The 27,978-nt window shown below is 41.1% G+C and overlaps 3 protein-coding genes across 4 annotated transcripts; 2 read left to right on the top strand and 1 right to left on the bottom strand.

Moving 5' to 3' along the window:
- Nucleotides 1–1,121: 1,121 nt before the first annotated feature.
- On the bottom strand, nucleotides 1,122–6,636 carry LOC110499082 (MAF bZIP transcription factor F). Of its 2 annotated transcripts, none has more exons than XM_021575973.3 (3): nucleotides 6,284–6,636; nucleotides 4,708–4,794; nucleotides 1,122–4,606 (listed from the first exon to the last, which is right to left on the bottom strand). In XM_021575973.3, exons 2-3 carry the CDS (start codon nucleotides 4,738–4,740, stop codon nucleotides 4,163–4,165), a joined length of 477 nt encoding a protein of 158 aa, XP_021431648.1. In that variant the 5' UTR covers nucleotides 4,741–4,794; nucleotides 6,284–6,636; the 3' UTR covers nucleotides 1,122–4,162. The 2 variants fall into 2 exon arrangements, with proteins under 2 accessions (XP_021431648.1, XP_021431649.1); XM_021575974.3 differs by lacking the exon at nucleotides 6,284–6,636 and adding an exon at nucleotides 5,810–6,128.
- A 61-nt stretch (nucleotides 6,637–6,697) lies between these two features.
- Nucleotides 6,698–11,917, top strand: LOC149974373 (mitochondrial import receptor subunit TOM22 homolog). The gene is made up of 4 exons (XM_090212161.1): nucleotides 6,698–7,353; nucleotides 8,763–8,881; nucleotides 9,766–9,883; nucleotides 10,910–11,917. Exons 1-4 carry the CDS (start codon nucleotides 7,264–7,266, stop codon nucleotides 10,982–10,984), a joined length of 402 nt encoding a protein of 133 aa, XP_090068287.1. The 5' UTR covers nucleotides 6,698–7,263; the 3' UTR covers nucleotides 10,985–11,917.
- A 361-nt stretch (nucleotides 11,918–12,278) lies between these two features.
- Nucleotides 12,279–23,745, top strand: LOC110499081 (meiotic recombination protein DMC1 homolog). Its single transcript, XM_021575970.3, has 13 exons — nucleotides 12,279–12,663; nucleotides 12,982–13,026; nucleotides 13,233–13,379; nucleotides 13,544–13,626; nucleotides 13,742–13,794; nucleotides 13,930–13,971; nucleotides 14,103–14,175; nucleotides 16,726–16,817; nucleotides 22,358–22,431; nucleotides 22,622–22,736; nucleotides 22,882–22,942; nucleotides 23,078–23,194; nucleotides 23,354–23,745. Exons 1-13 carry the CDS (start codon nucleotides 12,607–12,609, stop codon nucleotides 23,421–23,423), a joined length of 1,029 nt encoding a protein of 342 aa, XP_021431645.2. The 5' UTR covers nucleotides 12,279–12,606; the 3' UTR covers nucleotides 23,424–23,745.
- The last annotated feature ends 4,233 nt before the right edge of the window (nucleotides 23,746–27,978 follow it).

The following is a 27,978-nucleotide window of genomic DNA, read 5'->3' as shown; positions in this document are numbered from 1 at the left end:
GTGTACATTTTTTTCCCCTGTCTTTCTTTGTGAAATATATCTATTTTTCCATGTTTTAAATTAAATATACCTTCCGGCCACCTGCCTCACCCAATGTGATACACCATATGCGCAAACTGTATATAGACTTTTTCTATTGTGTGATTGACTGTACCTTTGTTTATTTCATGTGTAACTCTGTGTTGTTTGTGTAGCACTGCTTTGCTTGATCTTGGCCAGGTCGCAGTTGTAAATGAGAACTTGTTCTCAACTGGCCTACCTGGTTAAATAAAGGTGAATTTAAAAAAAATAGTGATGGTGCCAGGTTTCCTCCAGACATGACGCTTGGAATTCAGGCCAGTTAAATCTTGGTTTCATCAGACCAGATAATCCAGTTTCTCATGGTCAGAGTCCTTTTTGGCAAACCCCAAGAGGGCTGTCATGTGCTTTTCACTGAGGAGTGGCTTCTGTCAGGCAACTCTACCATATAGGTCTGATTGGTGGTGTTGCAGAGATGGTTGTCTTTCTGGAAGGTTCTCCCATCTCCACAGAGGAACTCTGGAGCCCCAGAGTAGCCACTTATGAAACTCAGTGACCACCAGGCCCTTCTCTCAGGCCCGTCTCCCCCAATTGCTCAGTTTGGCTGGGCGGCCAGCTCTAGGAAGAGTTGGTGGTTCCAAACTTCTTCCATTTAAGAATGATCGAGGTCACTGTGTTCTTGGGGACCTTCAATGCTGCAGAAATGTTTTGGTATCCTTTCCCAGATCTGTGCCTCGACACAATCCTATCTCAGAGCTCTACGGACATTTCCTTCGACCTCATGGCTTGGTTTTTGCTGACATGCACTGTCAACTGTGGGACATAATATATATATATACAGGTGTGTGCCTTTCCAAATGTCCAGTCAATTGAATTTACAACAGGTGGACTCCAATCAAGTTGCAGAAACATCAAGGATGATCAATGGAAACAGGATGCACCTGAGCTCTTTTTGCGCTTTGATTATTGGGTATTGTGTGTAGATTAAGGAGGACAAAAAATATTTAATCCATTTTAGAAGGCTGTAACATAAGTAGGAAAAATCAAGGGGTCTGAATACTTTCCAAATGCACTGTATACAGTATAAATGATAAATCACACCATTTTATGTACAATATATACAACATTTATTTCAATTATTAATATATAAAATAGACAATGTACTTAATTTTCACCATAGAAAAAATACATGTAATAAATACAAAGACCATTTTTGTTTTGCGGTATAACAAAACATCCAGCACAATTTGACAATAATCTTAGATGAGACATTAGATATTACTGAGGATAAATGCTATGCGACATTGATATTGAGCAGATAGCTAAATATATCTTACAGAAGTAATCAACACAATGTCACTATTGACAATTTAAATCATATTGCTATTACTTTCCGAACATTAAGTCAACCCCAGTCTAATAAGAGTCAGCAGGGGTTTATTGATAAATCATGGATGTTACAAGGTTTTCAATTGAATTAAGCACCACCTCATATCGGTCCTCTTCTCCTTCCTCATTCACCTCCAAAATCCTCTTCTACCACCACATCTTTCCTTCATATCCTGTTATCCCTTTCTTTTTCATCTCTGCCTCATTCTTTTATTCCTTTATCATTCTTTTCCTTCGTTCTTTCTCCTTACAGTGTTACTCTCCCTCTCGAGCCATTTCAGAAAACAAACGTGAAATAAAATGTATCATAAATAACAATACGTATCATCACCTTGGTACTTGATAGAAAAATAATATCCCTACAACAAGCCACTCGACTCACTATGAAATTAGTACAAATATGGTGTACACGCATACTAAAATCATCTTACAGCAACATGACCATCGGCTTTTAGCATATCTAAACAGCTCATTACGACAGTTAAACATTACACAAATAATCGTCACACACCCAGTACAACAATTAGACGTGAGAATTTCCCCAAACTAGTCATACGCAGGTATTTGAAACATACATTACACCACAGCACTCATTAGCTTTTGTAATATCTATTCTTTAAATACAAATAAAATAGAATACCTCTGAATAAATGTTCGCTCAAACATTTGTCTCTTGTATAAACATTACAAAATAATATAAAGGAATGTATCAATAGATTTTTGCATTGACATAGTATTCTACGAGATGTGGATTTTTCAACTGTTTCCAGCAATGACCAACTACAACCAAAGCCGTTTATAACAAACCAAAATGTGCACTGTGCAGTTGAAATACACCCATGTAGCCACTACAAACGGCAACACAGTGAAGCACAATAGTATCGACACACAAGAGTACAGATGAACAACACTCCAAGACATGTACAGATGTCAATTGTGATGCCGTTTAAAACGCAAAGCTTGCATTGGAAGAAGCTGCGGAAGAGTCTGATTAACCCAGACATTGTGTAGCGGGGCTAGATGCCATGCTAGAAGGCAGAGCGCTAGCCGGCTCAGCCTGTTGAGTAGCAGTATCAGAGAGCACCAGCAGCAAGACTGGCTTTGTCGAGGGGTGTTGTCTATGTCCCTGTTTTGCACGCCTGTCGTGCCTCAGCCGGACTCGTCAGCAGTCATGTTTCCTCAACTGCACATCTGTATGAGTCTGTATGTGTGATGGCTGGGTTTAGAGTGAGTATTTGTCACTGACTGAACACCTTACTTGTGTGTGTGTGTGTGTTTGTGACAGGGTTTCCGTTAGCCGGTAATAGCCGGCTTTTGGCCGATAACTAAAATTGCCGCCGGCCTATTGTCCTGGAGAAGAAGGAAAATTGCATTGTGAAAATGCATTTTAGCCTATTTATTGATTGAAATACCAGTCGATGTAGCGCAAGAGCTGCTTCTACAGCTCATCAAACAGCTTGTTTGTTGCTGCTGGAGTGAAACGTGCTACTATAAGCCCTATCACTGCACAACAATCTGCAATCTTGTGTTAAAAACAGTTTTGATGGTCACGATTAAAAAGAGCTACTATTTTTATTTATCAACTGTTAATTGAAGCGCACTTCCCATTCGCCATTCAAGTGCATAGGCAACTAGGCAGGCTTCAGCGTGTCAACACACCACTTCACAATGAGCAGGAGGCAGGTATGTATTTTGAAAACATATACTTAATTGTTTGAAACCGGAACATTTAACTACACATTATGAGGCATGTCTTACCTTGCTTCAAAGTAGCCTAGCCAAAATCCAACCAAACGTGCAGGCAATTATTTTCTAACGGCTTCCATATTCTATTGAAACCAGTAGCCTATTTCTCATGTTCTACTGGTTTTCAGATCAACCTTCTTTCATTGTCCAGTAGCCGAAAAACACAATCCTAGTCATATAAGCAGCCCATGCTAGTTGTTGCACCTTTAGAGGTCCACTCTTTCTAAATTTCTAACAGATATTTTCAACTCTGTCTCATGAAACCGCTCGCATGTGTGGTGTACTTTTGACAACTATTTTTTCCTAACAATTGTATTATGGAACGAATATTCGCACATAGCCTACTGCCTTGTGTGGAATTTCTGTGCTTATAATGTGAAGAAATTTGTTTATGAACATTTTAAGTTAAACTTTCAGATCTGTTGCATGAGCCTCATTGCTTTAAAAATTGGGATGTAAACTAGGCCTACTGGTTATATGAATTTGGGATCTATCGTCCCACAACTGTTCCAGTCTGTTTGGAATAGACTATGTTCATTACTCATCTTGTTGGCTGAGGAAAAGTAAATGTGGACAGTTATTCTAACATCTTCAAATTGCGCATTGGAATTCGGTAAGAAGTATTCACATGGTTGCACCCTCGAGTTCCATGTCCCGTTAAGAAGAATAACCATAATCGAAATGTGATTTGTCATTCTGAGCACCGTGGGTGGACGCACTAATCAGGTTACACACCCAATACATATGAGTCCGGTAAACATCTTAAATGTCCGGTAAATTAAAACACTGCCGTTCAAAGGTCTGGCGTCACATTTTCCTAACGGAAACCCTGGTGTGCGAGTGTATGTGTATCATCCTAAGCGCGTGAGTTTCATAAGTGCCTATTTGTCTGTGTTCCTCCAATCCTCCTGCGCTCTCCATGTGTCTTGCCTGTGTGTGTGTGTGTGTGTGTCTGTCTATATGAGAGTATGTACGTGCATGAGTCCCTCCCCAGCCCGATCGGTTCCTCCTAGGAGCCCCCCTGCTCTCTTTGGACGTGGGCCTGTGGCGGGGTCTTCACTATGGTAATGACAGAGGCTGTGTTCAGTCGTGGGGCCGTAGCCAGGATGTTACCTCCTCCAGACTCTAACCCACGGGCGAACCTCTGCAGGGCAGCCAGCCTGGCCCCCAGGCCCTCCAGCTCTCTCCTCATCCCAGCGTTCTCCACACCCAGCCTCTCCACCTCCCTCTGGAGCTCCTTTTTCTGCTGCTCCAGGGCCTCACGCTGGGACACGCGCTTCACCCGGCAGCTGGCCGCGTAGCCACGGTTCTTCAGGGTGCGCCGGCGCTGCTTGAGCTTCTGGACCTCCTCGCGGGATAGACCCCGTAGGTGGAGGTTGAGCTCCCGTACAGACAAGGACATGAGCTCGCTGTCCGACAACACCGGAACATTCTCACCACACTCCCGCTTCACCTGGAGAGGGATGGAGAGTTTGACCATTTTCTTTGCAAAGTATGTGTAAAATGTACTTTCAAATTGAATAAACTCCCAACTTAAATGTTTTGTAATTCTACCTTCAGGGCTTTGCTGCTTCTTTCTGATGTCATGGTCTGGCTTTATCCTCTGTCTCCGACACCAGTAAACACTGATTTACAGACGATCTACAAGAGAGGGAGTGAGAGAAAGGCCATTCAATTAAGTTGAAGCACTTGAGAAATATTATTTCCCCTATATACTGCTTGGTATAGTAGGATATAAAGATATTCAATCTTGGACTGAAGATTTTCTTTTGGAAAAAAATAAATAAGAAAAAAAACATGCCACAATTTTTGAATGTTGAAGATTTCTCCCAGCTGGAATCGTGAAGGGAAGTTAGGCCTATCATGTGCCCATCCCACATTGCTCAAAGCAGGCGTTCCCCTCAAACACTAGTAACCACTTCTTCCTAACACTCATAGCAGAACTGGCCTCTCAAACATGGGTAATAATACAGTAATAACCTAATGGATTGGACATGGTGCTTTTCCAAATGCTCAAAGCAAGGTTCATTGGAGGCTGGCTTGGTTGTACTCTTGCATGTGAAACTCGGATTTCTGAGGATATTTTTTTAAACATTCTAATATCTTATCATCTATTCATGACAAATGGAATCTGTGTTTTGAGTGTTACTTTATCAGTTATTATTGTCTTTGATGTAAGCTATCCTCACCATGTTGTCATAATCACTCACAACCTTACATTGTCTAGTCTAAACCTGATAATAATAATGATTGTTCTAAACCTAAAGAAAGACTGAGTTTGCTTTCGGTGGATCCTTGACCTTAACGTTTTCTGAAATGCGTGGGAAGTGACTGTATACTCAACGACTGTCCTACCACGAGGCGCCGTTGTAAACCGATATGACCATTTCATAAAGTCATAGTGATTCAGCAATAAGCTGCGCACCGCTAGTGTCTTACGCGCGACTACAATCACTCTCTTACATGCAGTTTGTAAAAAAAAAACTATTAAATATTTAACATACATGTTTCCTCAAATTTTCAATTTAAAGCAGTATTTTGTGCCTAATATTAGTGTTGTAACACAATACAGTGCTGACGTTAGATGTCGACCAAATTACGTTTCAATACATAATTAAAAACTAGCTGAGAAGCAGAAACACAAAGCTATATTTACCGTTCAAAATATATTGTTGTTTCATAAACCAACTTTCGTTATTACCGGAATTAAAGATGCCTGCCTACCTAAACATTTAATTCGCAATAACAATCCACCCATTTCCTTATACGGAAGGGAGCTGGCGAGCTAGGTGCGCCATGCTACGCTAACTCGATGCGATAGTAAACACACGGCCATTGCAAGTGCGCAGGTGGCCACCCATTTCTTTTAGCAACGTTTAAAACGTAAATTTTATGAGAACCTACACAATTTTAAACAGAACACCAAATATCGAGTATAATACTTGACACGCATCTAAGATATGTAAATAGTGAATGTGGTCGTGTCTTTGTTGCCAAATTGTAACAATTTCGCAAGGCTAACTAAACAACATGCTAACGTTAGCTAGTACTCTAGCTAGCACATTAGCCAGCAACATGGATTAGCCAATGCTAGGTGGCTAACCAGAAAAGCAAACAGCTGCCTACTTACTTGTCCTTGGCTGTGTCGTTGGAGAGTACCAGCTGCCAGTCCTTCAGTTGTCAACACAATTGTATAAACAAATGTTTTTAAAACACGGGGAAACGTCAAATACTGTGTTCAAGTCGAAGCGAGTCAAGCGACAAAATGTCAGTTCGCCTTTTCCCGGAATTACTCTGTTCTGTGGGGTTGGATTCTTTCATTCACAAAAAACACCGTTACAATGACGTGAACTCTAAAGAATGAGGGTGGATCCGCCCGCCCCCAGCGTACGAGATGGAAGGATGTAAACAATAAGGATTCCCTGCGTCCCAAACTTTTCCATGATGAAGACCTGCCTCTCCTTTCCTAACCTTATTGATTTTGAAAGGCACTGCATGGAAAAGGAAAATAGATTAGGGAAGAATGACATTCCAAAGGAATTAGTCAGCTGCATTTGCTTCTTGCTCACTCAGTGAATGTTAGTGAAAATGACTTTCATGTTTATAAAAGTGAAATAAAAAGCAACACCCTGAAATTCCAATAATGCTTATAGAAAGGGGAGATGCTGACTCCTTACGAATAGATTGCATTTGGAAATCAAAAATGTTGAGGCTGTTCTTATAGTGGATTACTAGCCCAAAGACCACAATTTCTAATACAGAAATACTATAAACTATCTTCATAACATATATATATTTTTATCGTTTTTTGTTCAATCCCGAAACACACTGGTTAGACCTCTCGTACAACAGAGGGCGCAATTTATTTTAGCTAGCCAGGCAAGTAACCATTTTTGCCGTCATCCAACGCACATGTAGCTTTTAACCGAGTGACCTCAGATTGTCGCAGGACCAATGCTCACCTTTTGGGTCCAATATTTATGCAAGCCGGGGCCAATGCAATAATTCCACGATAAAACATTAAAATACTGATTTGCCCTTCCACCAATTGAGGTACATTTTAAATTAACTAAACACACCGGCTGGTAAGCGGCGCGAGAACAGTTTTCCATGGCTGGAATCGAAGAGCTATCACCGGCTGCAGGCCCAGTCGAGACCCGTCCCCCAGAAGGCGAGATTGACGAAGATGAAGATGAAGAGGTAAAGATGAATGGAAACTTGACACATGTCACCCCATAACAGTCATGCACGATCATACGTACAGTTTCACTTGAGTGGTATGCCTATTTGACTAGCTAGCTAGCTGTAACTACTCAGGGTCATTCGTTATGCGAGTAATTGCTAGCTTGTTTGCTAACGTTACCGTGGTAGCTAGCTAGCTAACTTTCACATGTACATGTACAGCTATAATATCTGTTTTACATGTATCTGTACTGTAATTGACTGTAATGCAATAAAATAAAATAATGTCCCATGTAGGAATTGTCTAAACGGTCATGTGGGGCGGCAGGGTAGCCTAGTGGTTAGAGCGTTGGACTAGTAACCGGAAGGTTGCAAGATCAAATCCCCGAGCTGACAAGGTAAAAATCTGTCGTTCTGCCCCTGAATAGGCCGTCATTGAAAATAAGAATTTGTTCTTAACTGACTTGCCTAGTAAAATAAAGCAAAAAAAAAAATGATTCAGTAATCTGTAGTGCTAACCACTGGTTACTTTTGAGACATTAAAATATTTAATTCATGTAGTTACTATATATACAGGAGTATGTGGACACCCCTTCAAATGAGTGGATTCGGATATTTCAGCCGCATCCAGCTCACCGCCATTGGACTCTGGAACAGTGGAAAAACATTATCTGGAGAAATGGATCATGTTATATTATCTGGCAGTCCGACGGACGAATCTGGGTTTAGCAGATGCCAGTAGAACTCTACCTGCCCGAATGCGTAGTGCCAACTGTAAATTTTGGTGTTTGGAGGAATAATGGTCTGGGGTTGTTTTCCATGGTTTGGGCTGGGCCCCTTAGTTCTAGTAAAGGGAAATGTTAATGCTACAGCCTATAATGACATTCTAGACAATTCTGTGCATCCAACTTTGTGGCAACAGTTTGGGAAGGCCCTTTCACAATTCAGCATGACAATGATCAGATGCGCAAAGCAAGGTCCATACAGAAATGGTTTGTTGAGATCGTTGTGGAATAACTTGACTAGCCTGCACAAAGCCCTTACCTCAACCCCATCGAACACCTTTGGGATGAATTGGAACGGCGACTGCGAGCCAGGCCTAATCGCCCAACATCATTGCCCGACCTCACTAATGCTCTTGTGGCTGTCTACCTAGTTTGGTGGCAGAATTTGGGATGAGCTGTTGTAACAAATATTCCATAACACTAGTGTACCTAGTGGAAAGCCTTCCTGGAAGAGTGGAGGTTGTTACAGCAGCAAAGGAGGGGACCAACTCCATATTAATGCCCATGATTTTGGATTGAGATTTTCGACAAGCAGGTATCCTCATACTTTTGGTAATTTAGTGTACCTCCATTCTTTTATTGGGTCTAAAATAACCATGTTATCTGTGTTGTAGTAACTTCCTTGTGTCTCCCTTCCCTCAGCTGGATGAGACTATTATGGAGAGGCTGTGGGGTTTGACTGAGATGTTCCCTGATACACTGCGCTCTGCGGCTGAGGTGACCGCATCGGGCTCAGTCACTGTGGCCAAGAAGCTGTACAGGTAAATGTTCTCCTAAAAACTGCTGTTGCTGCTCTGGGTGTATCAGCAGCCTTAGAGTAGACCTCTCGTTTTAGATCTTCATCTACCCCATTCATAGACGCTAACTACCTTTAGTGCCTATTGACGATAGTGTCTGGGGTAGTTTTGTAAAGTGTGCCGACGCTTGCCCTAAATGTTAACACGCATCGCTTGCGTTGAGAAACCTGCGTATGGTTGAGAAACATAAGAAAATTATTTTTAATATCAGCAAGAAATAATAATAGGAATAAAAGGTGAAATTACTACACCTTTATGGGGTTAGGGGTCCAACATGGCCAAATTTCCATGTTACAGCACTTGTTTACGGAAAACAGACGGAAGACAGTCCAAATACCTGTGCTAATGAGCTATTTGCATATCCAAACACCTGTGTGTAAACAGAAGATGGACGCCACAAACGTGAGAAATACTGTCAGCTCCAACTGTGTTTTAACAGTAAGTGTATATTTTGCATTTGTGAAATTATTTTGATGTGATATGATAGCAATTGAAAATCGATTCACGTTTAGGGGGATTAGATAATTTGCCTCTAAACAGAAAATGTAAGGTCCTTGGACTATAACGAGTAACGTTAGGCTCCTTTAGTCCATTATTGGGCTAATCTTCACAATACACACAGACAATGAAGACGGAGCTGTGTGTGGATGGAGCACTATATTGCATTCCCAGTTCTGAACAGCTCCTCTGTATTCCAAGGACTGTTTTCCCTGCCTGCCCCTGATCTTGCCAAGGACAATCAGTTAGGCCATCTCTGTGTTTATTATCTACTCCAGTTCTCTCTCCATGTCTGTTTTGTTATTTTACCCCCACCTTTCCATCTCCCCTCCTGCCTCTGTGTTTCTTAGTTTCTCCCGCACTGCCCTGTGGGTGGGCACTACCTCGTTCATGATCCTGGTCCTTCCGGTGGTGTTTGAGACTGAGAGACTACAGCTGGAGCAGCAGCAGCTACAGCAGCAGAGACAGGTACTGTACTATCCCACTGACAGACGCTGTTCAGTTCCAAATACACAACCTAGGCCCTACTATTATGGTCTTGGCTCTTGTTTATGTCTGAAGAAAAAAATGCAATATGGCCAAAAGTACACACAAATTGTCTAGCATATCAGACAGCAAGGTGGAGATATAATCATATAGCTACAGTGAACTCCAAAAGTAATGGGACCGTGACACAGCACCATGATTATGGACAGTGAGTGAATCGTGAATAATAATGAGTGAGGAAGTTAGACACACAAGTATCATACCCCCAAAACATGCTAACCTCTCACCATTACAATAATGGGTTTAATAATGGGTTTACAATAATGGGTTTATTTATGCCTCTAACGTTCTCACTCATCATTATTCACGATTCATTCAAGATTATTCGTAATACTGGTAGCATCCACATGAATGTAGTTTTGTTTAGAAACATTCTATTCTTATTTACAATAAAAGTGACTCATGACACTACTTTATTTACCATGAATTGCTATTGGGCACAAAATAATCTTAAACAAAACCAAAACAAACAGCAAAAGCATCCAACAAGTTTGTAGGGTCACAAGCTTGATGTAATCATTGCAGGCTAGGAATATGGGACCAAATACTAAACTTTTGAGTACTTTAATGCACTTAAGTGAATTTGTCCCAATTCATTTGGTCCCCTAAAATGGGGGGGGGCTTATGTACAAAAAGTGCAGTAATTTGTAGAAAGTTCACCCAATGTTGATGTAAATACCCTCAAATTAAAGATGACAGTATGCACTTTAACCTCATAGTCATTGTATAATTTCAAATCCAAAGTGCTGGAGTACAGAGCCAAAACAACAACAAAATTGTCACTGTCCCAATACTTTTGGTGCTCACTGTATACCTATCCTATACTTTTCGATCTACGTGAAAAGGGTTGGGTTTGGAATTGGGCAAATCACTCTTTCATTAGGAGTCATTAGGATCTGCAATGTTGTCAATGAACAAATGTTTTTGTAATGCCCCTTCCTTGTGTAGATCCTGCTGGGCCCCAATGCAGGGATGTCAGGTGGGATGCCAGGGCTGATGCCTCCCGCTCCAGTGAAAATGTGATCAATGTCCCTCCGACAGCCTTAGCGCTTCAACCAATGAGGGAGAGTGGAGACTTGGAAGGAGAGAGAGAGAGAGAGACACAGAGACAAAGAAGAGGATACAAAGCTGCATCTGGTCAGCACATGTGCTCCTTCCAACATCCAGGATTGTCCATTTAAGGAGATTAGAGGAGGGTGATGTCACTTCATGGGTGTTGCAATAACGAATGTCCCTTTCGCTGTCTCTCTTACTCAACATCCTGCAGAGACTTCTGCACACTGTCTTCTGAGCACTGTTTTTACTTAATTTCTTTTTTTTATACATAGCGATATAAATATGTATGTGAACCAGGGGATTTGGATCAGGTGGATAATTGAAGAAATTGGGATATTATTGTGGTTATAAGAGGTTACCAATAGTGGTGTGTGATCTGAATATTTTTTTTTTCTTCATGTTGGTCTGTAGCTACATATGGCCTTGAAACTGTTGTAACCTGTGTTTGGTTTGGGAACGTGTTCATTCCACTTGTATGTGGGAAAATCATGGTAGAGCTATGATGTCAGTCATGTCTGTCATATTCACAATCACAGCTGGTCCTTGAGATCTATAGTGTCTGCTGGTTTTGCAAAAGCATTGGTGATAAGAGTATGTATGTCACATGTCGCTTGAGACATTGTTTCATTTGCGGGCATTAAAGCCATAAAAAAAAAAAGCATCACAAAAAGTATATTTTGATAAGATTCAAACAGCACTTTCCCTGCATACGGTATAACTCTAAAGATATTATGTCAATGTACACATAGTCCTGTCAAGCCTGAGAGAATGTCAGTAACTTTTTTCTATTGTCACTTTGGAATGTATGTTCTCTTAACTTTGCAACGAGCAAATTCTGTCTTGTGTGTTCAACCTGAATGCAGGAATAAAAACACCAACGAAATGGACATTACAAAAAAAGTTGTATGATCATATATGCTAGATGGGTGCAGGGAAATGTAACGTGCTGCTTTGCCCTCTTTACGGTTAACTTGTTTGATTATTTACATGTAGGTTACTTTCCTTCTCTATCAGAGACATTCCATTTGTATACTGTAGTAAAGTACAGATAAATGCTACAAATTGACTGTGGCTTTTGTGCATCAAGATCAGTCACTACCAAAGATTGTTGCTGAGGAGATTGACATTTCACTTGATTGTTGCTGATGAGAGCATCTCGGTGTAAAGTTTGACATTTCACTTGATTGTTGCTGAGGAGAGCCTCTCCTGAGTAACTTTTATGATTGACAGCTCTCAACTTTCAGCACGAGCGTCAAACATTCCCGCCACCTCAAGAAGAAATCAGGTGGCAAGTAATTTTTCATCTTGATAAGGTCATCATTAGCTTTGCAACATTTTACAGGGTTGTGAAGTTAGTGAAAGAAGCAACCTCATTCTGTAGATGTTGATATCATCTTTCAGGAGCTATAGCTGACGTTGGGTAGCTAACAGATCGCTTGCTGACATCGCAAGAAATGTTATTTCCTCTGCCCCATTTATTAACTGGTAGCTTATAACGTTAGCTAGCAGCTAGCTCGCTGAAACAAAACAAAAAACATCTAGTTCAAGAGCTAACGTTACTAGTAGCTAACTACATTGCGCTAATCAAGATGAAAGCAGCCGAGGATCAAGTTGTGGAGGATGAGGCCGGATATCAAGATGATGAGGTAACCTGCCTAAACTAGCTAATGTTAGATTGCTTGCTAGCCTGGCTGTGGTTGTCAGTTTGGTTTGCCACTAGCATTCTCGTAGCTACTACTAGCTAGATACAGTACATGTTATTTTATCCCCAGGTAGAATGGCTTGTTGTTGCTAGTAAGTTAGCTGTCACTCATTGTTAATCATTCATAACATAGCTAGCTAATATATTGTTTGGTAGTGGTAACTCAATTTCTACACTACTTTCATCTAGCCTAAGTCAGTGGCAGAATATTTTACTTCTCAACATAGTTTCAAACACGTTTTGTCATGTTCTTTACCAACAGGAGTCATTTTTCCAAGACATAGATACCCTACAGAAGCATGGAATTGTGAGTATATCTGAAACCAAGGTCTAGGAAAGTAGTTTGCCCTGACCCTTGAGTGTTTAAAGAAACTTCGCCATGGGTCAGTTGGTAGATAAACTCAAGATTACACCTCAAAGCTAATAAGTAAAAAAAACTTTAAAAAAGCAACACTTTCTCTATTCTCTCCCACCACCACCCCTTCCCCCCCTTCTATCCCACCATCCATTCAGAACATGGCAGATTTAAAGAAGCTGAAGTCTGTGGGTATCTGCACAGTAAAGGGGATCCAGATGACCACACGCAGAGCCCTGTGTAACATCAAGGGCCTTTCAGAAGCAAAGGTGGACAAGATCAAAGAGGCTGCTGGGAAAATTCTGGTGAGAGACTCAGCTGAGACACCTTCAGCATAGAGGACTTTGGTGTCTCATGATTAGTTTAATTATCAAGTCCCTAAAGATTCGGTTTGGGGATGAGGTATGGAAGACATGAATCAAATTAACTTCAGTTGACATGTTTTCATTTGCTCTTGTGTTCATTGTAGACCAATGGTTTCCTGACAGCATTTGAATATAGTGCGAAGAGGAAACAAGTGTTCCACGTCATGACTGGAAGCCTGGAGTTTGAGTTAAGATTCGCCCCAACATGCTCAACCTTTCATATTAATACATTTTCCTGAGTCATATTACGGTATAATACAGTACTCCTATTTTTCCTCTTCATCCGTCGGTCTGCTCTGCAGTAAACTACTTGGGGGAGGTATGGAGAGCATGGCAATCACTGAGGCATTTGGAGGTGAGCTCTGTTTCTGACTGTGTCCCTCAGTCAAAGATATGATTAATCTCATGCTCATGATGTATAAGACCTGACCTGGGTCAAATATAAAACATGTTTTTATCACACTTTAACAGTACAGTTTTTATCCCTCAGAGTTTCGGACAGGCAAGACTCAGCTCTCTCATACACTATGTGGTAAGTGAATGGCTGAGGGTCTTTTCGGTAGTCCCAGATTTTCCAGTCCTGGAAGTCAGTTTTCAGAAACGTTCAGATATTCTTCCATGGTTGGTTCTTGTCATTTAGTCCTTGTCTCTGTTGTTCTCCAGTCACAGCCCAACTTCCTGGAGAGGATGGCTACACAGGAGGAAAAGTAATCTTCATCGACACAGAGAACACCTTGTATCCAAATTTATCTGAGCTCTAATCTGTAAAGCCAGATTTGCATCAATATAAACCCAGCTAATAATTCAGGGAGAGAGAATGTTTTTGTAATGTTACCCGTATATATTCTGTGTTGGTGTTAAAGTTAGGTGAACATTCAGTTAAAGTCGAGCAGAATTTATCTAGAACGTGGTTACAATGTTCTCAGAATATTAATATTGTAGACTCGTTTTATGGGAAGGTTCAAGAACATTCATGGGCCTATAGTATATGATTTAGAACAGACAAATAACTAGGTAGCCAGATGAAGAATATATTGTACCCTTTAGTTAACAGTTAAACTATTATTAGCAAGTATTGTTTTAGTCATGTCCCCAAAAAGTTTCCACTGACACTTGCGAATAAGGCCATACAAAGTTGCTAAACTTTTTGGGAGTGATTCATATGATTAATTGAAACAATTATTTTTGTGACAAAACGAACAACTCACTTAACCATTGTATAAGTTGGAATTGGGTTCAACCACGGTGAATCAAATAATTTGAATCAAAATAATAATTTGTGAAATGTGAACATTAACTTGAGGAAAAAATATTAGGCTACAAAACTTGTTTTGTAGATACTTCCAGTTGATTTTGGCATCTGAGCTATTGCAACTCAATAGGTGCTAGTCAGCCTGCAAAGTTAACACTAAGGTAGCTAAGAAACAGTGCATTCGGAAAGTATTCAAAAACTATCTACACACAATACCCTATAGTGACAAAGCATATTTATTACAAAAAAAAACTTAAATATCACATTTACATAAGTATTCAGACCCATTACTCAGTTGTTGAAGCACCTTTGGCAGCGTTTACAGCCTTGAGTCTTCTTGGGTATGACACTACAAGCTCGGCACACCTGTATTTGAGGAGTTTCTTACATTCTTGTCTGAAGATCATTTCAAACTGTCAGGCTGAATGGGGAGCGTCAATGCAAAGCTATTTTCAGGTCTCTCTAGAGATGTTAGATCGGGTTCAAGTCCGGGCTCTGGCTGGGCCACTTGAGGACATTCAGAGACTTGTCCTGAAGCCACTCCTGCGTTGTCTTGGCTGTGTGCTTAGGGTCGTTGTCCTGTTGGAAGGTGAATCTTTGCCCCAGTCTGAGGTCCTGAGCACTCTGGAGCAGGTTTTCATCAAGGATCTCTCTGTACTTTGCTCCGTTCATCTTTCCCTCGAACCTGACTAGTCTCCCAGTCCCTGCCGCTGAAAAACATCCCCACAGCATGATGCTGTCACCACCATGCTTCACCGTAGGGCTTGGCATTCAGGCCAAATAATTCAATGTTGGTTTCATTAGACCAGAGAATCTTGTTTTCTCATGGTCTCATTGAAAACTCCAAGCTGGCTGTCGTGCCTTTTACTGAGAGAGTCGCTTCCATCTCCCCACTCTACCCTAAAGGACATATTGGTGGAGTGCTGCAGAGATGGTTGTCCTTTTGGAAGGTTCTCCCATCTCCACAGAGGAACTCTGGAGTGGCCATCGGATTCTTGGTCACCTCCCTGACCAAAGCCCTTCTCCTCCGATTTCTCAGTTTGGCCGGGCGGCCAGCTCTAGGGAGAGTCTTGGTGGTTCCAAACTTATTTTATTTAAGAATGATGGAGGCCACTGTTTTCTTGGGGACCTTCAATGCTGCAGACATTTTTTTGTACCCTTCCCCAGATCTGTGCCTCGACACAATCCTGTCTCTGAGTTCTACGGACAATTCCTCCGACCTCGTGTCTTGGTTTTTGCTCTGACAACTATGAGACGTTTTATCGACAGGTCTGTGTTTTTCCAAATCATGTCCTATCAATTGAATTTACCACAGGTGGACTCCAATCCATTTTTTAAAATAAATTTGCCATAAAATTCTCAAAACCTGTTTACGCTTTGTCATTATTGGGTATTGTGTGCAAAGCTGTTATCAAGGCAAAGAGTGGCTACTTTGAAGAATCTCAAATATAAAATATATTTAGATTTGTTTAACACTTTTTTGGTTACTACATCGTTCCAAATGTGTTATTTCATAGTTTTGATGTCCACTATTATTCTACAATGTAGAGAATAGTCAAAATAAAAAAAAATGTAGGTGTGTCAACTTTTGACTGGTACTGTATATTCTGAGAACATGACAACCATGTTCTGTATATGTTTGGTGGGACGTTGATGGAATTTTATTTTAACCTACAGAAACTGGACACATGAATGTTCTTGCAACATTCCCATGAATTGTGTCTAGAACAGTAGTATCTTAAGTTCTGAGAACATGGTAACCACGTTCTGGGTAAGTTCTATTTAACATTAAGGGAATGGTTTCTTGGAAACATTCCCTGCACATCACAGAAACATTCCCATGAAAACGTTAGTTAATGAGCATCTTAAGGGAACATTCTCTAAAGTTGTGAGAACGTTTGTTGTTAGCTGGGAAATCACCTGTACCTTTGCAAGTAGGATATAGGGTTATGAGGATCAGTGTTTTTATTCACGACTCAGCCATTAGTCTCTTACGAAATCCTAGGTTTTCCTTAACCTAATGTGACCCTCTAGTCGTCCAGACAGACTGAAGGACATAGCAGACAGGTTCAATGTTGACCATGATGCTGTGCTGGACAATGTGTTATACGCCCGAGCCTACACCAGTAAGACGTCTAACTAAGTCATTAAACAGTACCTCTCTCATCATTACTGCCTAAACCTGAGAACATATTGTCTGAGGAAAGCAGTTTCACAATCTTAGATATACATTTTATTTTTATTTTTTTAATTTCACCTTTATTTAACCAGGCAGGCCAGTTGAGAACAAGTTCTCATTTAAAACTGCGACCTAGCCAAGATAAAGCAAAGCAGTGCGACACAATCACAGAGTTACACATTAAATAAACAAACGTGCATAAAACACAATATAAAAATCTATATACAGTGTGTGCAAATGTAGTAAGAATAGGGAGGTAAGGCAATAAATAGGCCATAGTGGCGAAATAATTCAAATTTAGCAATTAAACACTGGAGTGTTAGATGTGCAGAAGGTGAATGTGCAAGTAGAGATACTGGGGTGTAAAGGAGCAAAAAAATAAATATGTGGATGAGGTAGTTGGGTGGGCTATTTACAGATGGGCTTTGTACAGGTGCAATGATCGGTAAGCTGCACTGACAGCTGATGCTTAAAGTTAGTGAGGGAAATATAAGACTCCAGCTTCAGTGATTCTTGCAATTCGTTCCAGTCATTGGCAGCAGAGAACTGGAAGGAAAGGCAGCCAAAGGAGGAGTTGGCTTTGGGGATGAACAGTGAAATATACCTGCTGGAGTGCGTCCCACTGGTGGGTGCTGCTATGGTGACCAGTGAGCTGAGACAAGGCGAGGCTTTACCTAGCAAAGACTTAGATGACCTGGAGCCAGTGGGTTTGGCGATGAATATGTGGCAAGGGCCAGCCAACGAGAGCATACAGGTCGCAGTGGTGGGTAGTATATGGGGCTTTGGTGACAGAACGAATGGCACTGTGATAGACTACATCCAAATTGCTGAGTAGATTGTTGGAGGCTATCTTGTAAATTACATCACCAAAGTCAAGGATCGGTAGGATAGTCAGTTTTACGAGGGTATTGTTTAGCAGCATGAGTGAAGGATGCTTTGTTGCGAAATAGGAAGCCGTTTCAAGATTTAATTTTGGATTGGAGAGTCTGGAAGGAGAGTTTACAGTCTAACCAGACACCTAAGTACATTTGAAGTAAGAAGTTTACATACACCTTAGCCAAACACTTTTAAACTCAGTTTTTCACAATTTCTGACATTTAATCCTAGTAATAATTCACTGTTTTAGGTCAGTTAGGATTACCACTTTATTTTAAGAATGTGAAATGTCAGAATAATAAAGAGAGATTTGATTTCTTTCATCTTTTATTTATTTCATCATATTCCCAGTGGTTCAGAAGTTCACATACACTCAATTAGTATTTGGTAGCTTTAAATTGTTTAACTTGGGTCAAATGTTTCGGGTAGCCTTCAACAAGCTTCCCACAATAGGTTGGGTGAATTTTAGCCCATTCCTCCTGACAGAGCTGGTGTAACTGAGTCAGGTTTCTAGGCCCCCTTGCTCGCATGCGCTTTTTCAGTTCTGCCCACAAAGTTTCTATAGGATTGAGGTCAGGGCTTTGTGATGGCCTCTCCAATATCTTGACTTTGTTGTCCTTAAACCATTTTGCCACAACTTTGGAAGTATGCCTGGGTCATTGTCCATTTGGAAGACCCATTTGCCGACCAAGCTTTAACTTCCTGACTGATGCCTTGAGATGTTTCTTCAATATATCCACATAATTTTCCTCCTTCATGATGCCATCTATTTCGTGAAGTACACCAGTCCCTCCTGCAGCATAGCACCCCCACGACATGATGCTGCCACCCCCGTGCTTCACGGTTGGGATGGTGTTCTTCGGCTTGCAAGAATCCCCCTTTTTCCTCCAAACATAACGATGGTCATTATGGCCAAACGATTCTATTTTTATTTCGTCAGACCAGAGGACATCTCTCCAAAATGTACGATCTTTGTCCCCATGTGCAGTTGCAAACCGTAGTCTGGCTTTTTTATGGAGTTTGGGAGCAATGGCTTCTTCCTTGCTGAGTGGCCTTTCAGGGTATGTCAATGTAGGACTTGTTTTACTGTGGATATAGATACTTTTGTACCTATTTCCTCCAGCATCTTCAGAAGGTCCTTTGCTGTTCTGGGATTGATTTGCACTTTTCGCACCAAAGTATGTTCAACTCTAGGAGACAGAATGCGTCTCCTTTTTGAGTGGTATGATGGCTGCGTGGTCCCATGGCGTTTATACTTGCGTACTATTGTTTGTACATATGAACGTGGTACCTTCAGGTGTTTGGAAATTGCTCCCAAGGATGAACCAGACTTGTGGAGGTCTTGGCTGATTTCTTTTGATTTTCCCATTATGTCAAGCACAGGGGCACTGAGTTTGAAGGTAGGCCTTGAAATACATCCACAGGTACACCTCCAATTGAGTCAAATGATGTCAATTAGCCTATCCGAAGCTTCTAAAGCCATGACATCATTTTCTGGAATTTCTGAAAGCTGTTTAAAGGCACAGTCAACTTAGTGTATGTAAACTTCTGACCCACTGGAATTGTGATACAGTGAATTATAAGTTAAATAATCTGTCTGTAAACAATAGTTGGAAAAATGACTTGTGTCATGCACAAAGTAGATGTCCAAACCGACTTCCCAAAACTATAGTTTGTTAACAATACATTTGTTGAGTGGTAGAAAAATGAGTTTTAATGACTGTAAGTGGATGTAAACTTCCGACTCCAACTGTATTTGTAGTTGTCCACATTTTCTAAGTCAGAACCATCCAGAGTAGTGATGCTAGGGGCGGGCCGGTGCGGGCAGCGATTGGTTGAAGAGGTTGTTTAGTTTTACTTGCATTTTAGAGCAGTTGGAGTCCACGGAAGGAGTGTGGTATGGCATTGAAGCTCGTCTAGAGGTTTGTTAACACAGTGTCCAAAGAAGGGCCAGAAGTATACAGAATGGTGTTGTCTGCGTAGAGGTGGATCAGAGAATCACCAGCAGCAAAAGTGACATCATTGATGTAAACAGAGAAAAGAGTCGGCCCTAGATTTGAACCTTGTGGCACCCCCATAGAGACTTCCAGAGGTCCGGACAACAGGCCCTCCAATTTGACACACTGAATTCTATCTGAGAAGTAGTTGGTGAACCAGGCGATGCAGTCATTTGAGAAACCAAGGCTGTTGAGTCTGCCGATAAGAATGCGGTGATTGACAGAGTCAATAGCCTTGGCCAGGTCGATGAATACCGCTGCACAGTATTGTTTTTTATCGATGGCGGTTATGATATCGTTTAGGACCTTGAGCGTGGCTGAGGTGCACCCATGACCAGCTCTGAAACCAGATTGCATAGTGGAGAAGGTACGGTGGGATTCTAAATGGTCGGTGATGTTTAACTTGGCTTTCGGGGTACTCAGTGTATTTACCTACTTCCTGTGGTGAATAACAGATTGCATAGCGGAGAAGGTACGGTGGGATTCGAAATTGTCGGTGATTTGTTTAACTTGGCTTTCGAAGACTTTAGAAAGGCAGGATAGGATAGATATAGGTCTGTAACAGTTTGGGTCAAGAGTGTCTCCCCCTTTGAAGAGGGGGATGATCGCGGCAGCTTTCCAATCCTTAGGCATCTCAGACGATACGAAAGAGAGGTTGAACAGGTTAGCTATAGGGGTTGCAACAATTGCGGAGGATAATTTTAGAAAGAGAGGGTCCAGATTGTCTAGCCCAGCTGATTTGTAGGGTTCCAGATTTTGCTTCTCTTTCAGAACATCAGCTATCTGGATTTGGGTGAAGGTGAAATAGGGGAGGCTTGGGCAAGTTGCTGTGGGGGGTGCAGAGCTGTTGACCTGGTAGGGGTAGCCAGGTGGAAAGCATGGCCAGCCGTACAAAAATGCTTGTTGAAATTCTCGATTATCGTAGATTTATCTTGGTGACAGTGTTTTCTAGCCTCAGTGCAGTGGGCAGCTGGGAGGAGGTGCTCTTATTCTCCATGGACTTTAGTGTCCCAGAACTTTTTTGAGTTAGTACTACAGGATGCAAATTTCTGCTTGAAAAAGCTAGTCTTTGCTTTCCTAACTGCCTGTGTATATTGGTTCCTAACTTCCCTGAAAAGTTGCATATCGCAGGGGCTATTTGATGCTAATGTAGTACGCCACAGGATGTTTTTGTGCAGGTCAAGTGCAGTCGAGTCTGGAGTGAACCAAGGGTTATATCTGTTAATAGTTCTACATTTTTTGAATGGGGCATGCTTATTTAAGATGGTGAGGAAAGCACTTTAAAAGAATAACCAGGCATACTCTACTGATGGAATGAGGTCAATATTCTTCCAGGATAGCCGGGCCAGGTCGATTAGAAAGGCCTGCTCGCTGAAGTGTTTTAGGGAGTGTTTGACAGTGATGAGGGGTGGTCGTTTGACCGCGGACCCATTACGGACGCAGGCAATGAGGCAATGATCACTGAGATCCTGGTTGAAGACAGCAGAGGTGTATTTAGAGGGTAGGGTAGTCAGGATGATATCTATGAGGGTGCCAGTGTTTACGGATTTAGGGTTGTACCTGGTAGGTTCCTTGATAATTTGTGTGAGATTGAGGGCATCTAGCTTAGATTGTAGGACGGCTGGGGTGTTAAGCATATCCCAGTTTAAGTCACCTAACAGTACAAACTCTGAAGATAAATGGGGGGTAATTAATTCACATATGGTGTCCAGGGCACAGATTGGGGCTGAGGGTGGTCTATAACAAGCGGCAACAGTGAGAGACTTATTTCTGGAAAGGTGGATTTTTAAAAGTAGAAGCTCGAACTGTGTGGGCACAGACCTGGATAGCATGATAGAACTCTGCAGGCTATCTCTGCATTAGATTGCAACTCCACACCGTTTGGCAGTTCTATCTTGGCGGAAAATGTTGTAGTTGGGAATGGAAATTTCAGAATTTTTGGTGGCCTTCCTAAGCCAGGATTCAGACACGGCAAGGACATCTGGGTTGACGGAGTGTGCTAAAGCAGTGAATAAAACAAACTTAGGGAGGAGGCTTCTGATGTTAACATGCATGAAACCAAGGCTTTTACGGTTACAGAAGTCAACAAATGATAGCACCTGGGGAATAGGAGTGGAACTGGGGGCTACAGGGCCTGGGTTAACCTCTACATCACCAAAGGAACAGAGGAGGTGTAGGATAAGGGTACGGCTAAAGGCTAAAAGAAAGGGTTGTCTACTGCGTTTGGGAACAGAATAAAATGATCAGATTTCTGGGTGTGGTAGAATAGATTCAGGGCATAATGTTCAGACAATGGTATGGTAGGATGTGAGTACAGTGGAGGTAAACCTAGGCGTTGAGTGATGATGAGAGAGGTTTCGTCTCCGGAGGCACCAGTTAAGCCAGGTAAGCCATGTGTGTGGGGTGGGACAAAAGAGCTATCTAAGGCATTTAGAGTGGGACTGAGGGCTCTACAGTGAGTATACATTTGGTTAAGTATACATTTTGAGTCAGTTGTTTGTATTAAAAATAATACTGTGTACATTTGAAGCTGACTGCTGTATTTCCTAACTGGTATTATGACATCAGACGATTAGGCATTTGTACTGTATACATAATTGGATTTCAACTTCAGGTGAACACCAGATGGAGCTGTTGGATTTTGTGGCAGCCAAATTCCATGAGGAGGGTGGCGTCTTCAAACTTCTGGTATTAATGCAAAGAAAAGATAATCAATGTCACTTTGTTTTATGATAGTTATATTTTCATATTGTCAACTTCCATCACTGTACCTATCTTTCGTTAACACTTTAATTAATGCCGACGGGTATCATGCATTATGTTTTATACACATTTATAATGTCTTGTGTCTCTACGTCTTTTCCCTTTCTCCCCTCAGATCATAGACTCCATCATGGCTCTGTTCCGGGTAGATTTCTCTGGCCGAGGGGAGCTGGCAGAGAGACAGCAGAAGCTGGCCCAGATGCTCTCCCGTCTGCAGAAGATCTCTGAAGGTCTGGCGACTTCTCTTGCAGACATATATGCAAACTGCATTTAAGTCTGCAGCAGATGAACTGGCAAAAAAAAACTCTTGACTTTTGCGTAAACCTTTCATTGATGTAGACATATTGATATTCATGTATTCTGCTCTCTCCCTAGAGTACAACGTTGCAGTGTTTGTCACCAACCAGATGACTGCAGACCCTGGAGCTGGGATGACGTAAGTGACTGTAACTAGATGTAGGAAATAGGGATTGGTTTGAAATTAGACTGAAAGTCAGCAACTCACTCGGCCAAAGTTCTAACAGGTTTTGGCCTGGAGTTCTGATCAGAGGGTTTCTCTTGTTTCTGTCAGGTTCCAAGCTGATCCCAAGAAGCCGATTGGAGGGCACATCCTGGCGCATGCGTCCACCACACGAATCAGCTTGAGGAAGGGACGCGGAGAGTTGAGAATTGCCAAGATATTTGACAGGTAATTATTCTGAAAGTTCACTCACTCAATATATGTTGTTCTCATTATTCCTTAGTAATAACAACCCCCCTTCTAAAGAAGTGGTCAAATGTGATTTTTCTTGCTTATGGAGAAAGATCTACCTCCTCATAGCTTCATTTTTTCTATGACCTCCTGCAGTCCTGATATGCCTGAGAACGAGGCCACTTTCGCCATCACTCCAGGGGGAATTGCTGATGCCAAAGAGTGAAAGACCCTCATGGATTTACCAGTAAAGGAGAGGAAGCACATACAGTTCTAGGCAGTTTTTAGAAAATCGTAATTTTTTGAATTCTGATGAAGACTATTTGTACTATTTGGTGTTTATATGTACAGTGCCTTCAGAAAGTATTTATATCCCTAGACTTTCCCCACATTTTGTTGTGTTACAAATTGTGATTAAAATATATTTAATTGACATTTGTTTTTGTTAACGATCTACACAAAATACACTGTAATGTCAAAGTGGAAGAAAAATTGTAACATTTGTAAAAAAATATATATAAATGAAAAATAAAGACTAATATACATTATCTTGATATGATAAATATTTAACCCCTGAGTCAATACATGTTAGAATCACCTTTGGCAGCGATTACAACTTGTGAGTCTTTCTGGATAAGTCTCTAAGAGCTTTGCACACCTGAATTGTACAATATTTGCCCATTATTCTTTTCAAAATTGATCATTGCTAGACAAAAGTCTTGCCATAAATTTTCAAGGAGATTTAAATCAAAACTGTAACTCAGCCACTCAGGAACGGCACTGTCTTCTTGGTAAGCAACTCCAGTGTAGATTTGGCCTTGTGTTTTAGGTTTATGTCCTGCTGATCGGTGAATTCGTCTCCCAGTGTCTGATTGCTAGACAAAAGTCTTGCCATAAATTTTCAAGGAGATTTAAATCAAAACTGTAACTCAGCCACTCAGGAACGGCACTGTCTTCTTGGTAAGCAACTCCAGTGTAGATTTGGCCTTGTGTTTTAGGTTTATGTCCTGCTGATCGGTGGATTCGTCTCCCAGTGTCTGATGGAAAGCAGACCGAACCAGGTTTTCTACGATTTTGCCTGCGCTTACCTTCATTCTGCTTCTTTTTAATCCTGAAAAACATCCAAGTCCTTAACAATTACAAGCATACCCATAACATTATGCAGCCACCACTATGCTTGAAAAGGAGTGGTACTCAGTAATGTGTTGTATTCACAAGAGGCTACTGATGTCACGGTCGTCGTAAGGAGGAGACCAAAGAGCAGCGTGATATGCGTACATACTTCTTTAGTTAAAGAAAGAACACTGAACAAACTTAACAAAACGTGAAGCTAATATGGCTAGTGCAGACAGGCAACTAAACATAGAATAACAACCCACAAAATACCCAAGGAATATGGCTACCTAAATATGGTCCCCAATCAGAGACAACAATAAACAGCTACCTCTGATTGAGAACCAATCTAGGCAACCATAGACATATAAACACCTAGACTAGAAAAACCCCTAGACAATACAAAAACTAAACAAACCACCCTTGTCACATCCTGACCTAACCAAAATAATAAAGAAAACAAAGATAACTAAGGTCAGGGCATGACAACTGAGGGGAGGACATCTCATAATAATGGCTGGAATGGAGTGAATAGAATGGAATGGTATCAAACAGATGTTTCATGAGTTTGATTACCATTCCAATCATTCTGTTCCAGCCATTACTATGAGCCCGTCCTCCCCAATTAAGGTACCACCAACCTGCTGTGGTTGTAATGGATTTGCCCCAAACATAACACTTTGTGTTCAGGACAAATGTTTTATTGTTTTACCACATTTGTTGCAGTATTACTTTAGTGCCTTGTTGCAAACAGGATGCATGTTTTTTTTGTGTTTTTTTTTGTTCTGTACAGGCTTCCTTCTTTTCACTCTCATTTAGGTTAGTATTGTGGAGTAACTATGTTGTTGATACATCCTCAGTTTTCTCCTATCACAGCCATTAAAGTCACCATTGGCCTCGTGAAATCCCTGAGCGGTTTCCTTCCTTTCCAGCAACTGATTTAGGAAGGACACCTGTATCTTTGTAGTGCCTGGGTGTATTGAAACACCATCCCACGAGTTATTAATAACTTCACCATGTTCAAAGGGATATTCAATGTCTGCTTTATTATTATTTTTTACCCATCTACTAATAGGTTCCATTCTTTGCAAGGTGCTTTAAAAAAAATCTATCTACCAATAGGTGTTGTTCTATCCAAGGCATTGAGAGAACCTCCCTGGTCTTTGTGAATCTGGATTTGAAATTCATTGCTCAACTGAGGGACCTTACAGATAATTGTATGTGTGGGGTACAGAGATGAGGTAGTCATTGAAAAACAGTGTTAAACACTATATTTTACACAGAGTGAGTCCATGCAACTTAAGTTTAAACTTGAACTTATTTAGGCTTGCCATAAAAAGGGGTTGAATACTTATTATATATTTTTTTTTTATCAGTGTATATATATATATATATATATATATATATATATATATATATATATATATATATATATATATATATATATATATATATTATATACAGTACCAGTCAAAAGATTGGACACACCTACTCATTCCAGGATTTTTCTTTATTTTTAATATGAATACATCAAAACTATGAAATAGCACATATGGAATAATGTAGTAAACAAAAAAGTGTTAAACAAATCAGAATATATATTTTCTATTTGAGATTCTTCAAAGTAGCCACCATTTGCCTTGATGACAGCTTTGCACACTCTCAGCATTCTTTCAACCAGTTTCACCTGGAATGCTTTTCCAACAGTCTTGAAGGAGTTTCCACATATGCTGAGCACTTTTAGGCTGCTTTTCTGTCAATCTGCGGTCCAACTCATCCCAAACCATCTCAATTGGGTTGAGTTCGGTGATTGTGGAGGCCAGGTCATCAGATGCAGCACTCCATCACTCTCCTTCTTGGTCACTCTCCCCCACAACCACACATGCTGAGATCATCTGTTTGCCTACTCTGCATCTTACAAAGACACAGCGGTCATTTGGACTCATCAGACCAAAGGACAGATTTACATTGCTCTAATGTCCATTGCCTGTGTTTCTTGGCCCAAGCAACTCTCTTATTATTGGTGTCCTTTAGTAGTGGTTTATTTGCAGCAGTGATAGACACAGTCTCCTCTGAACAGTTGATGTTTAATGTGTCTGTTACTTGAACTCTGTGAAGCATTTATTTGTGCTGCTATTTCTGAGGCTGGTAACTCTCACAAACTTATCCTCTGCAGCAGAGGTAACTGTGTTTTCCTTTCCTGTTGTGGTTCTCATGAGAGCCAGTTTCATCATAGCGCTTGATGGTTTTTGCGACTGCACTTGAATAAATTGATGGGGTCAACTTGGGGTCATGATAGGGGCTGCACCAAATGATTGATGTAGTTTAATAATTGATTATGCATATGTTGTATTAATGGAAGGGGCAAGGGCTATAAGACCTCTCCCCCACTACATTTATAGGGTCCTGGACTACAGATTAGCAATATATACAGTGCCTTGCGAAAGTATTCGGCCCCCTTGAACTTTGCGACCTTTTGCCACATTTCAGGCTTCAAACATAAAGATATAAAACTGTATTTTTTTGTGAAGAATCAACAACAAGTGGGACACAATCATGAAGTGGAACGACATTTATTGGATATTTCAAACTTTTTTAACAAATCAAAAACTGAAAAATTGGGCGTGCAAAATTATTCAGCCCCCTTAAGTTAATACTTTGTAGCGCCACCTTTTGCTGCGATTACAGCTGTAAGTCGCTTGGGGTATGTCTCTATCAGTTTTGCACATCGAGAGACTGACATTTTTTCCCATTCCTCCTTGCAAAACAGCTCGAGCTCAGTGAGGTTGGATGGAGAGCATTTGTGAACAGCAGTTTTCAGTTCTTTCCACAGATTCTCGATTTGATTCAGGTCTGGACTTTGACTTGGCCATTCTAACACCTGGATATGTTTATTTTTGAACCATTCCATTGTAGATTTTGCTTTATGTTTTGGATCATTGTCTTGTTGGAAGACAAATCTCCGTCCCAGTCTCAGGTCTTTTGCAGACTCCATCAGGTTTTCTTCCAGAATGGTCCTGTATTTGGCTCCATCCATCTTCCCATTCATTTTTAACCATCTTCCCTGTCCCTGCTGAAGAAAAGCAGGCCCAAACCATGATGCTGCTACCACCATGTTTGACAGTGGGGATGGTGTGGCCAGCTGTGTTACTTTTACGCCAAACATAAAGTTTTGCATTGTTGCCAAAAAGTTCAATTTTGGTTTCATCTGACCAGAGCACCTTCTTCCACATGTTTGGTGTGTCTCCCAGGTGGCTTGTGGCAAACTTTAAACTACACTTTTTATGGATATCTTTAAGAAATGGCTTTCTTCTTGCCACTCTTCCATAAAGGCCAGATTTGTGCAATATACGACTGATTGTTGTCCTATGGACAGAGTCTCCCACCTCAGCTGTAGATCTCTGCAGTTCATCCAGAGTGATCATGGGCCTCTTAGCTGCATCTCTGATCAGTCTTCTCCTTGTATGAGCTGAAAGTTTAGAGGGACGGCCAGGTCTTGGTAGATTTGCAGTGGTCTGATACTCCTTCCATTTCAATATTAGCACTTGCACAGTGCTCCTTGGGATGTTTAAAGCTTGGGAAATCTTTTTGTATCCAAATCCGGCTTTAAACTTCTTCACAACAGTATCTCAGACCTGCCTGATGTGTTCCTTGTTCTTCATGATGCT

This window comes from Oncorhynchus mykiss, chromosome 20 (genome assembly GCF_057628025.1).
Source record: "Oncorhynchus mykiss isolate SJ-2025 chromosome 20, ASM5762802v1, whole genome shotgun sequence".
NCBI lineage: Eukaryota > Metazoa > Chordata > Actinopteri > Salmoniformes > Salmonidae > Oncorhynchus > Oncorhynchus mykiss.
Note: the sequence above shows the minus strand (reverse complement) of the source record. Positions and strands in the feature narration are given on the sequence as shown.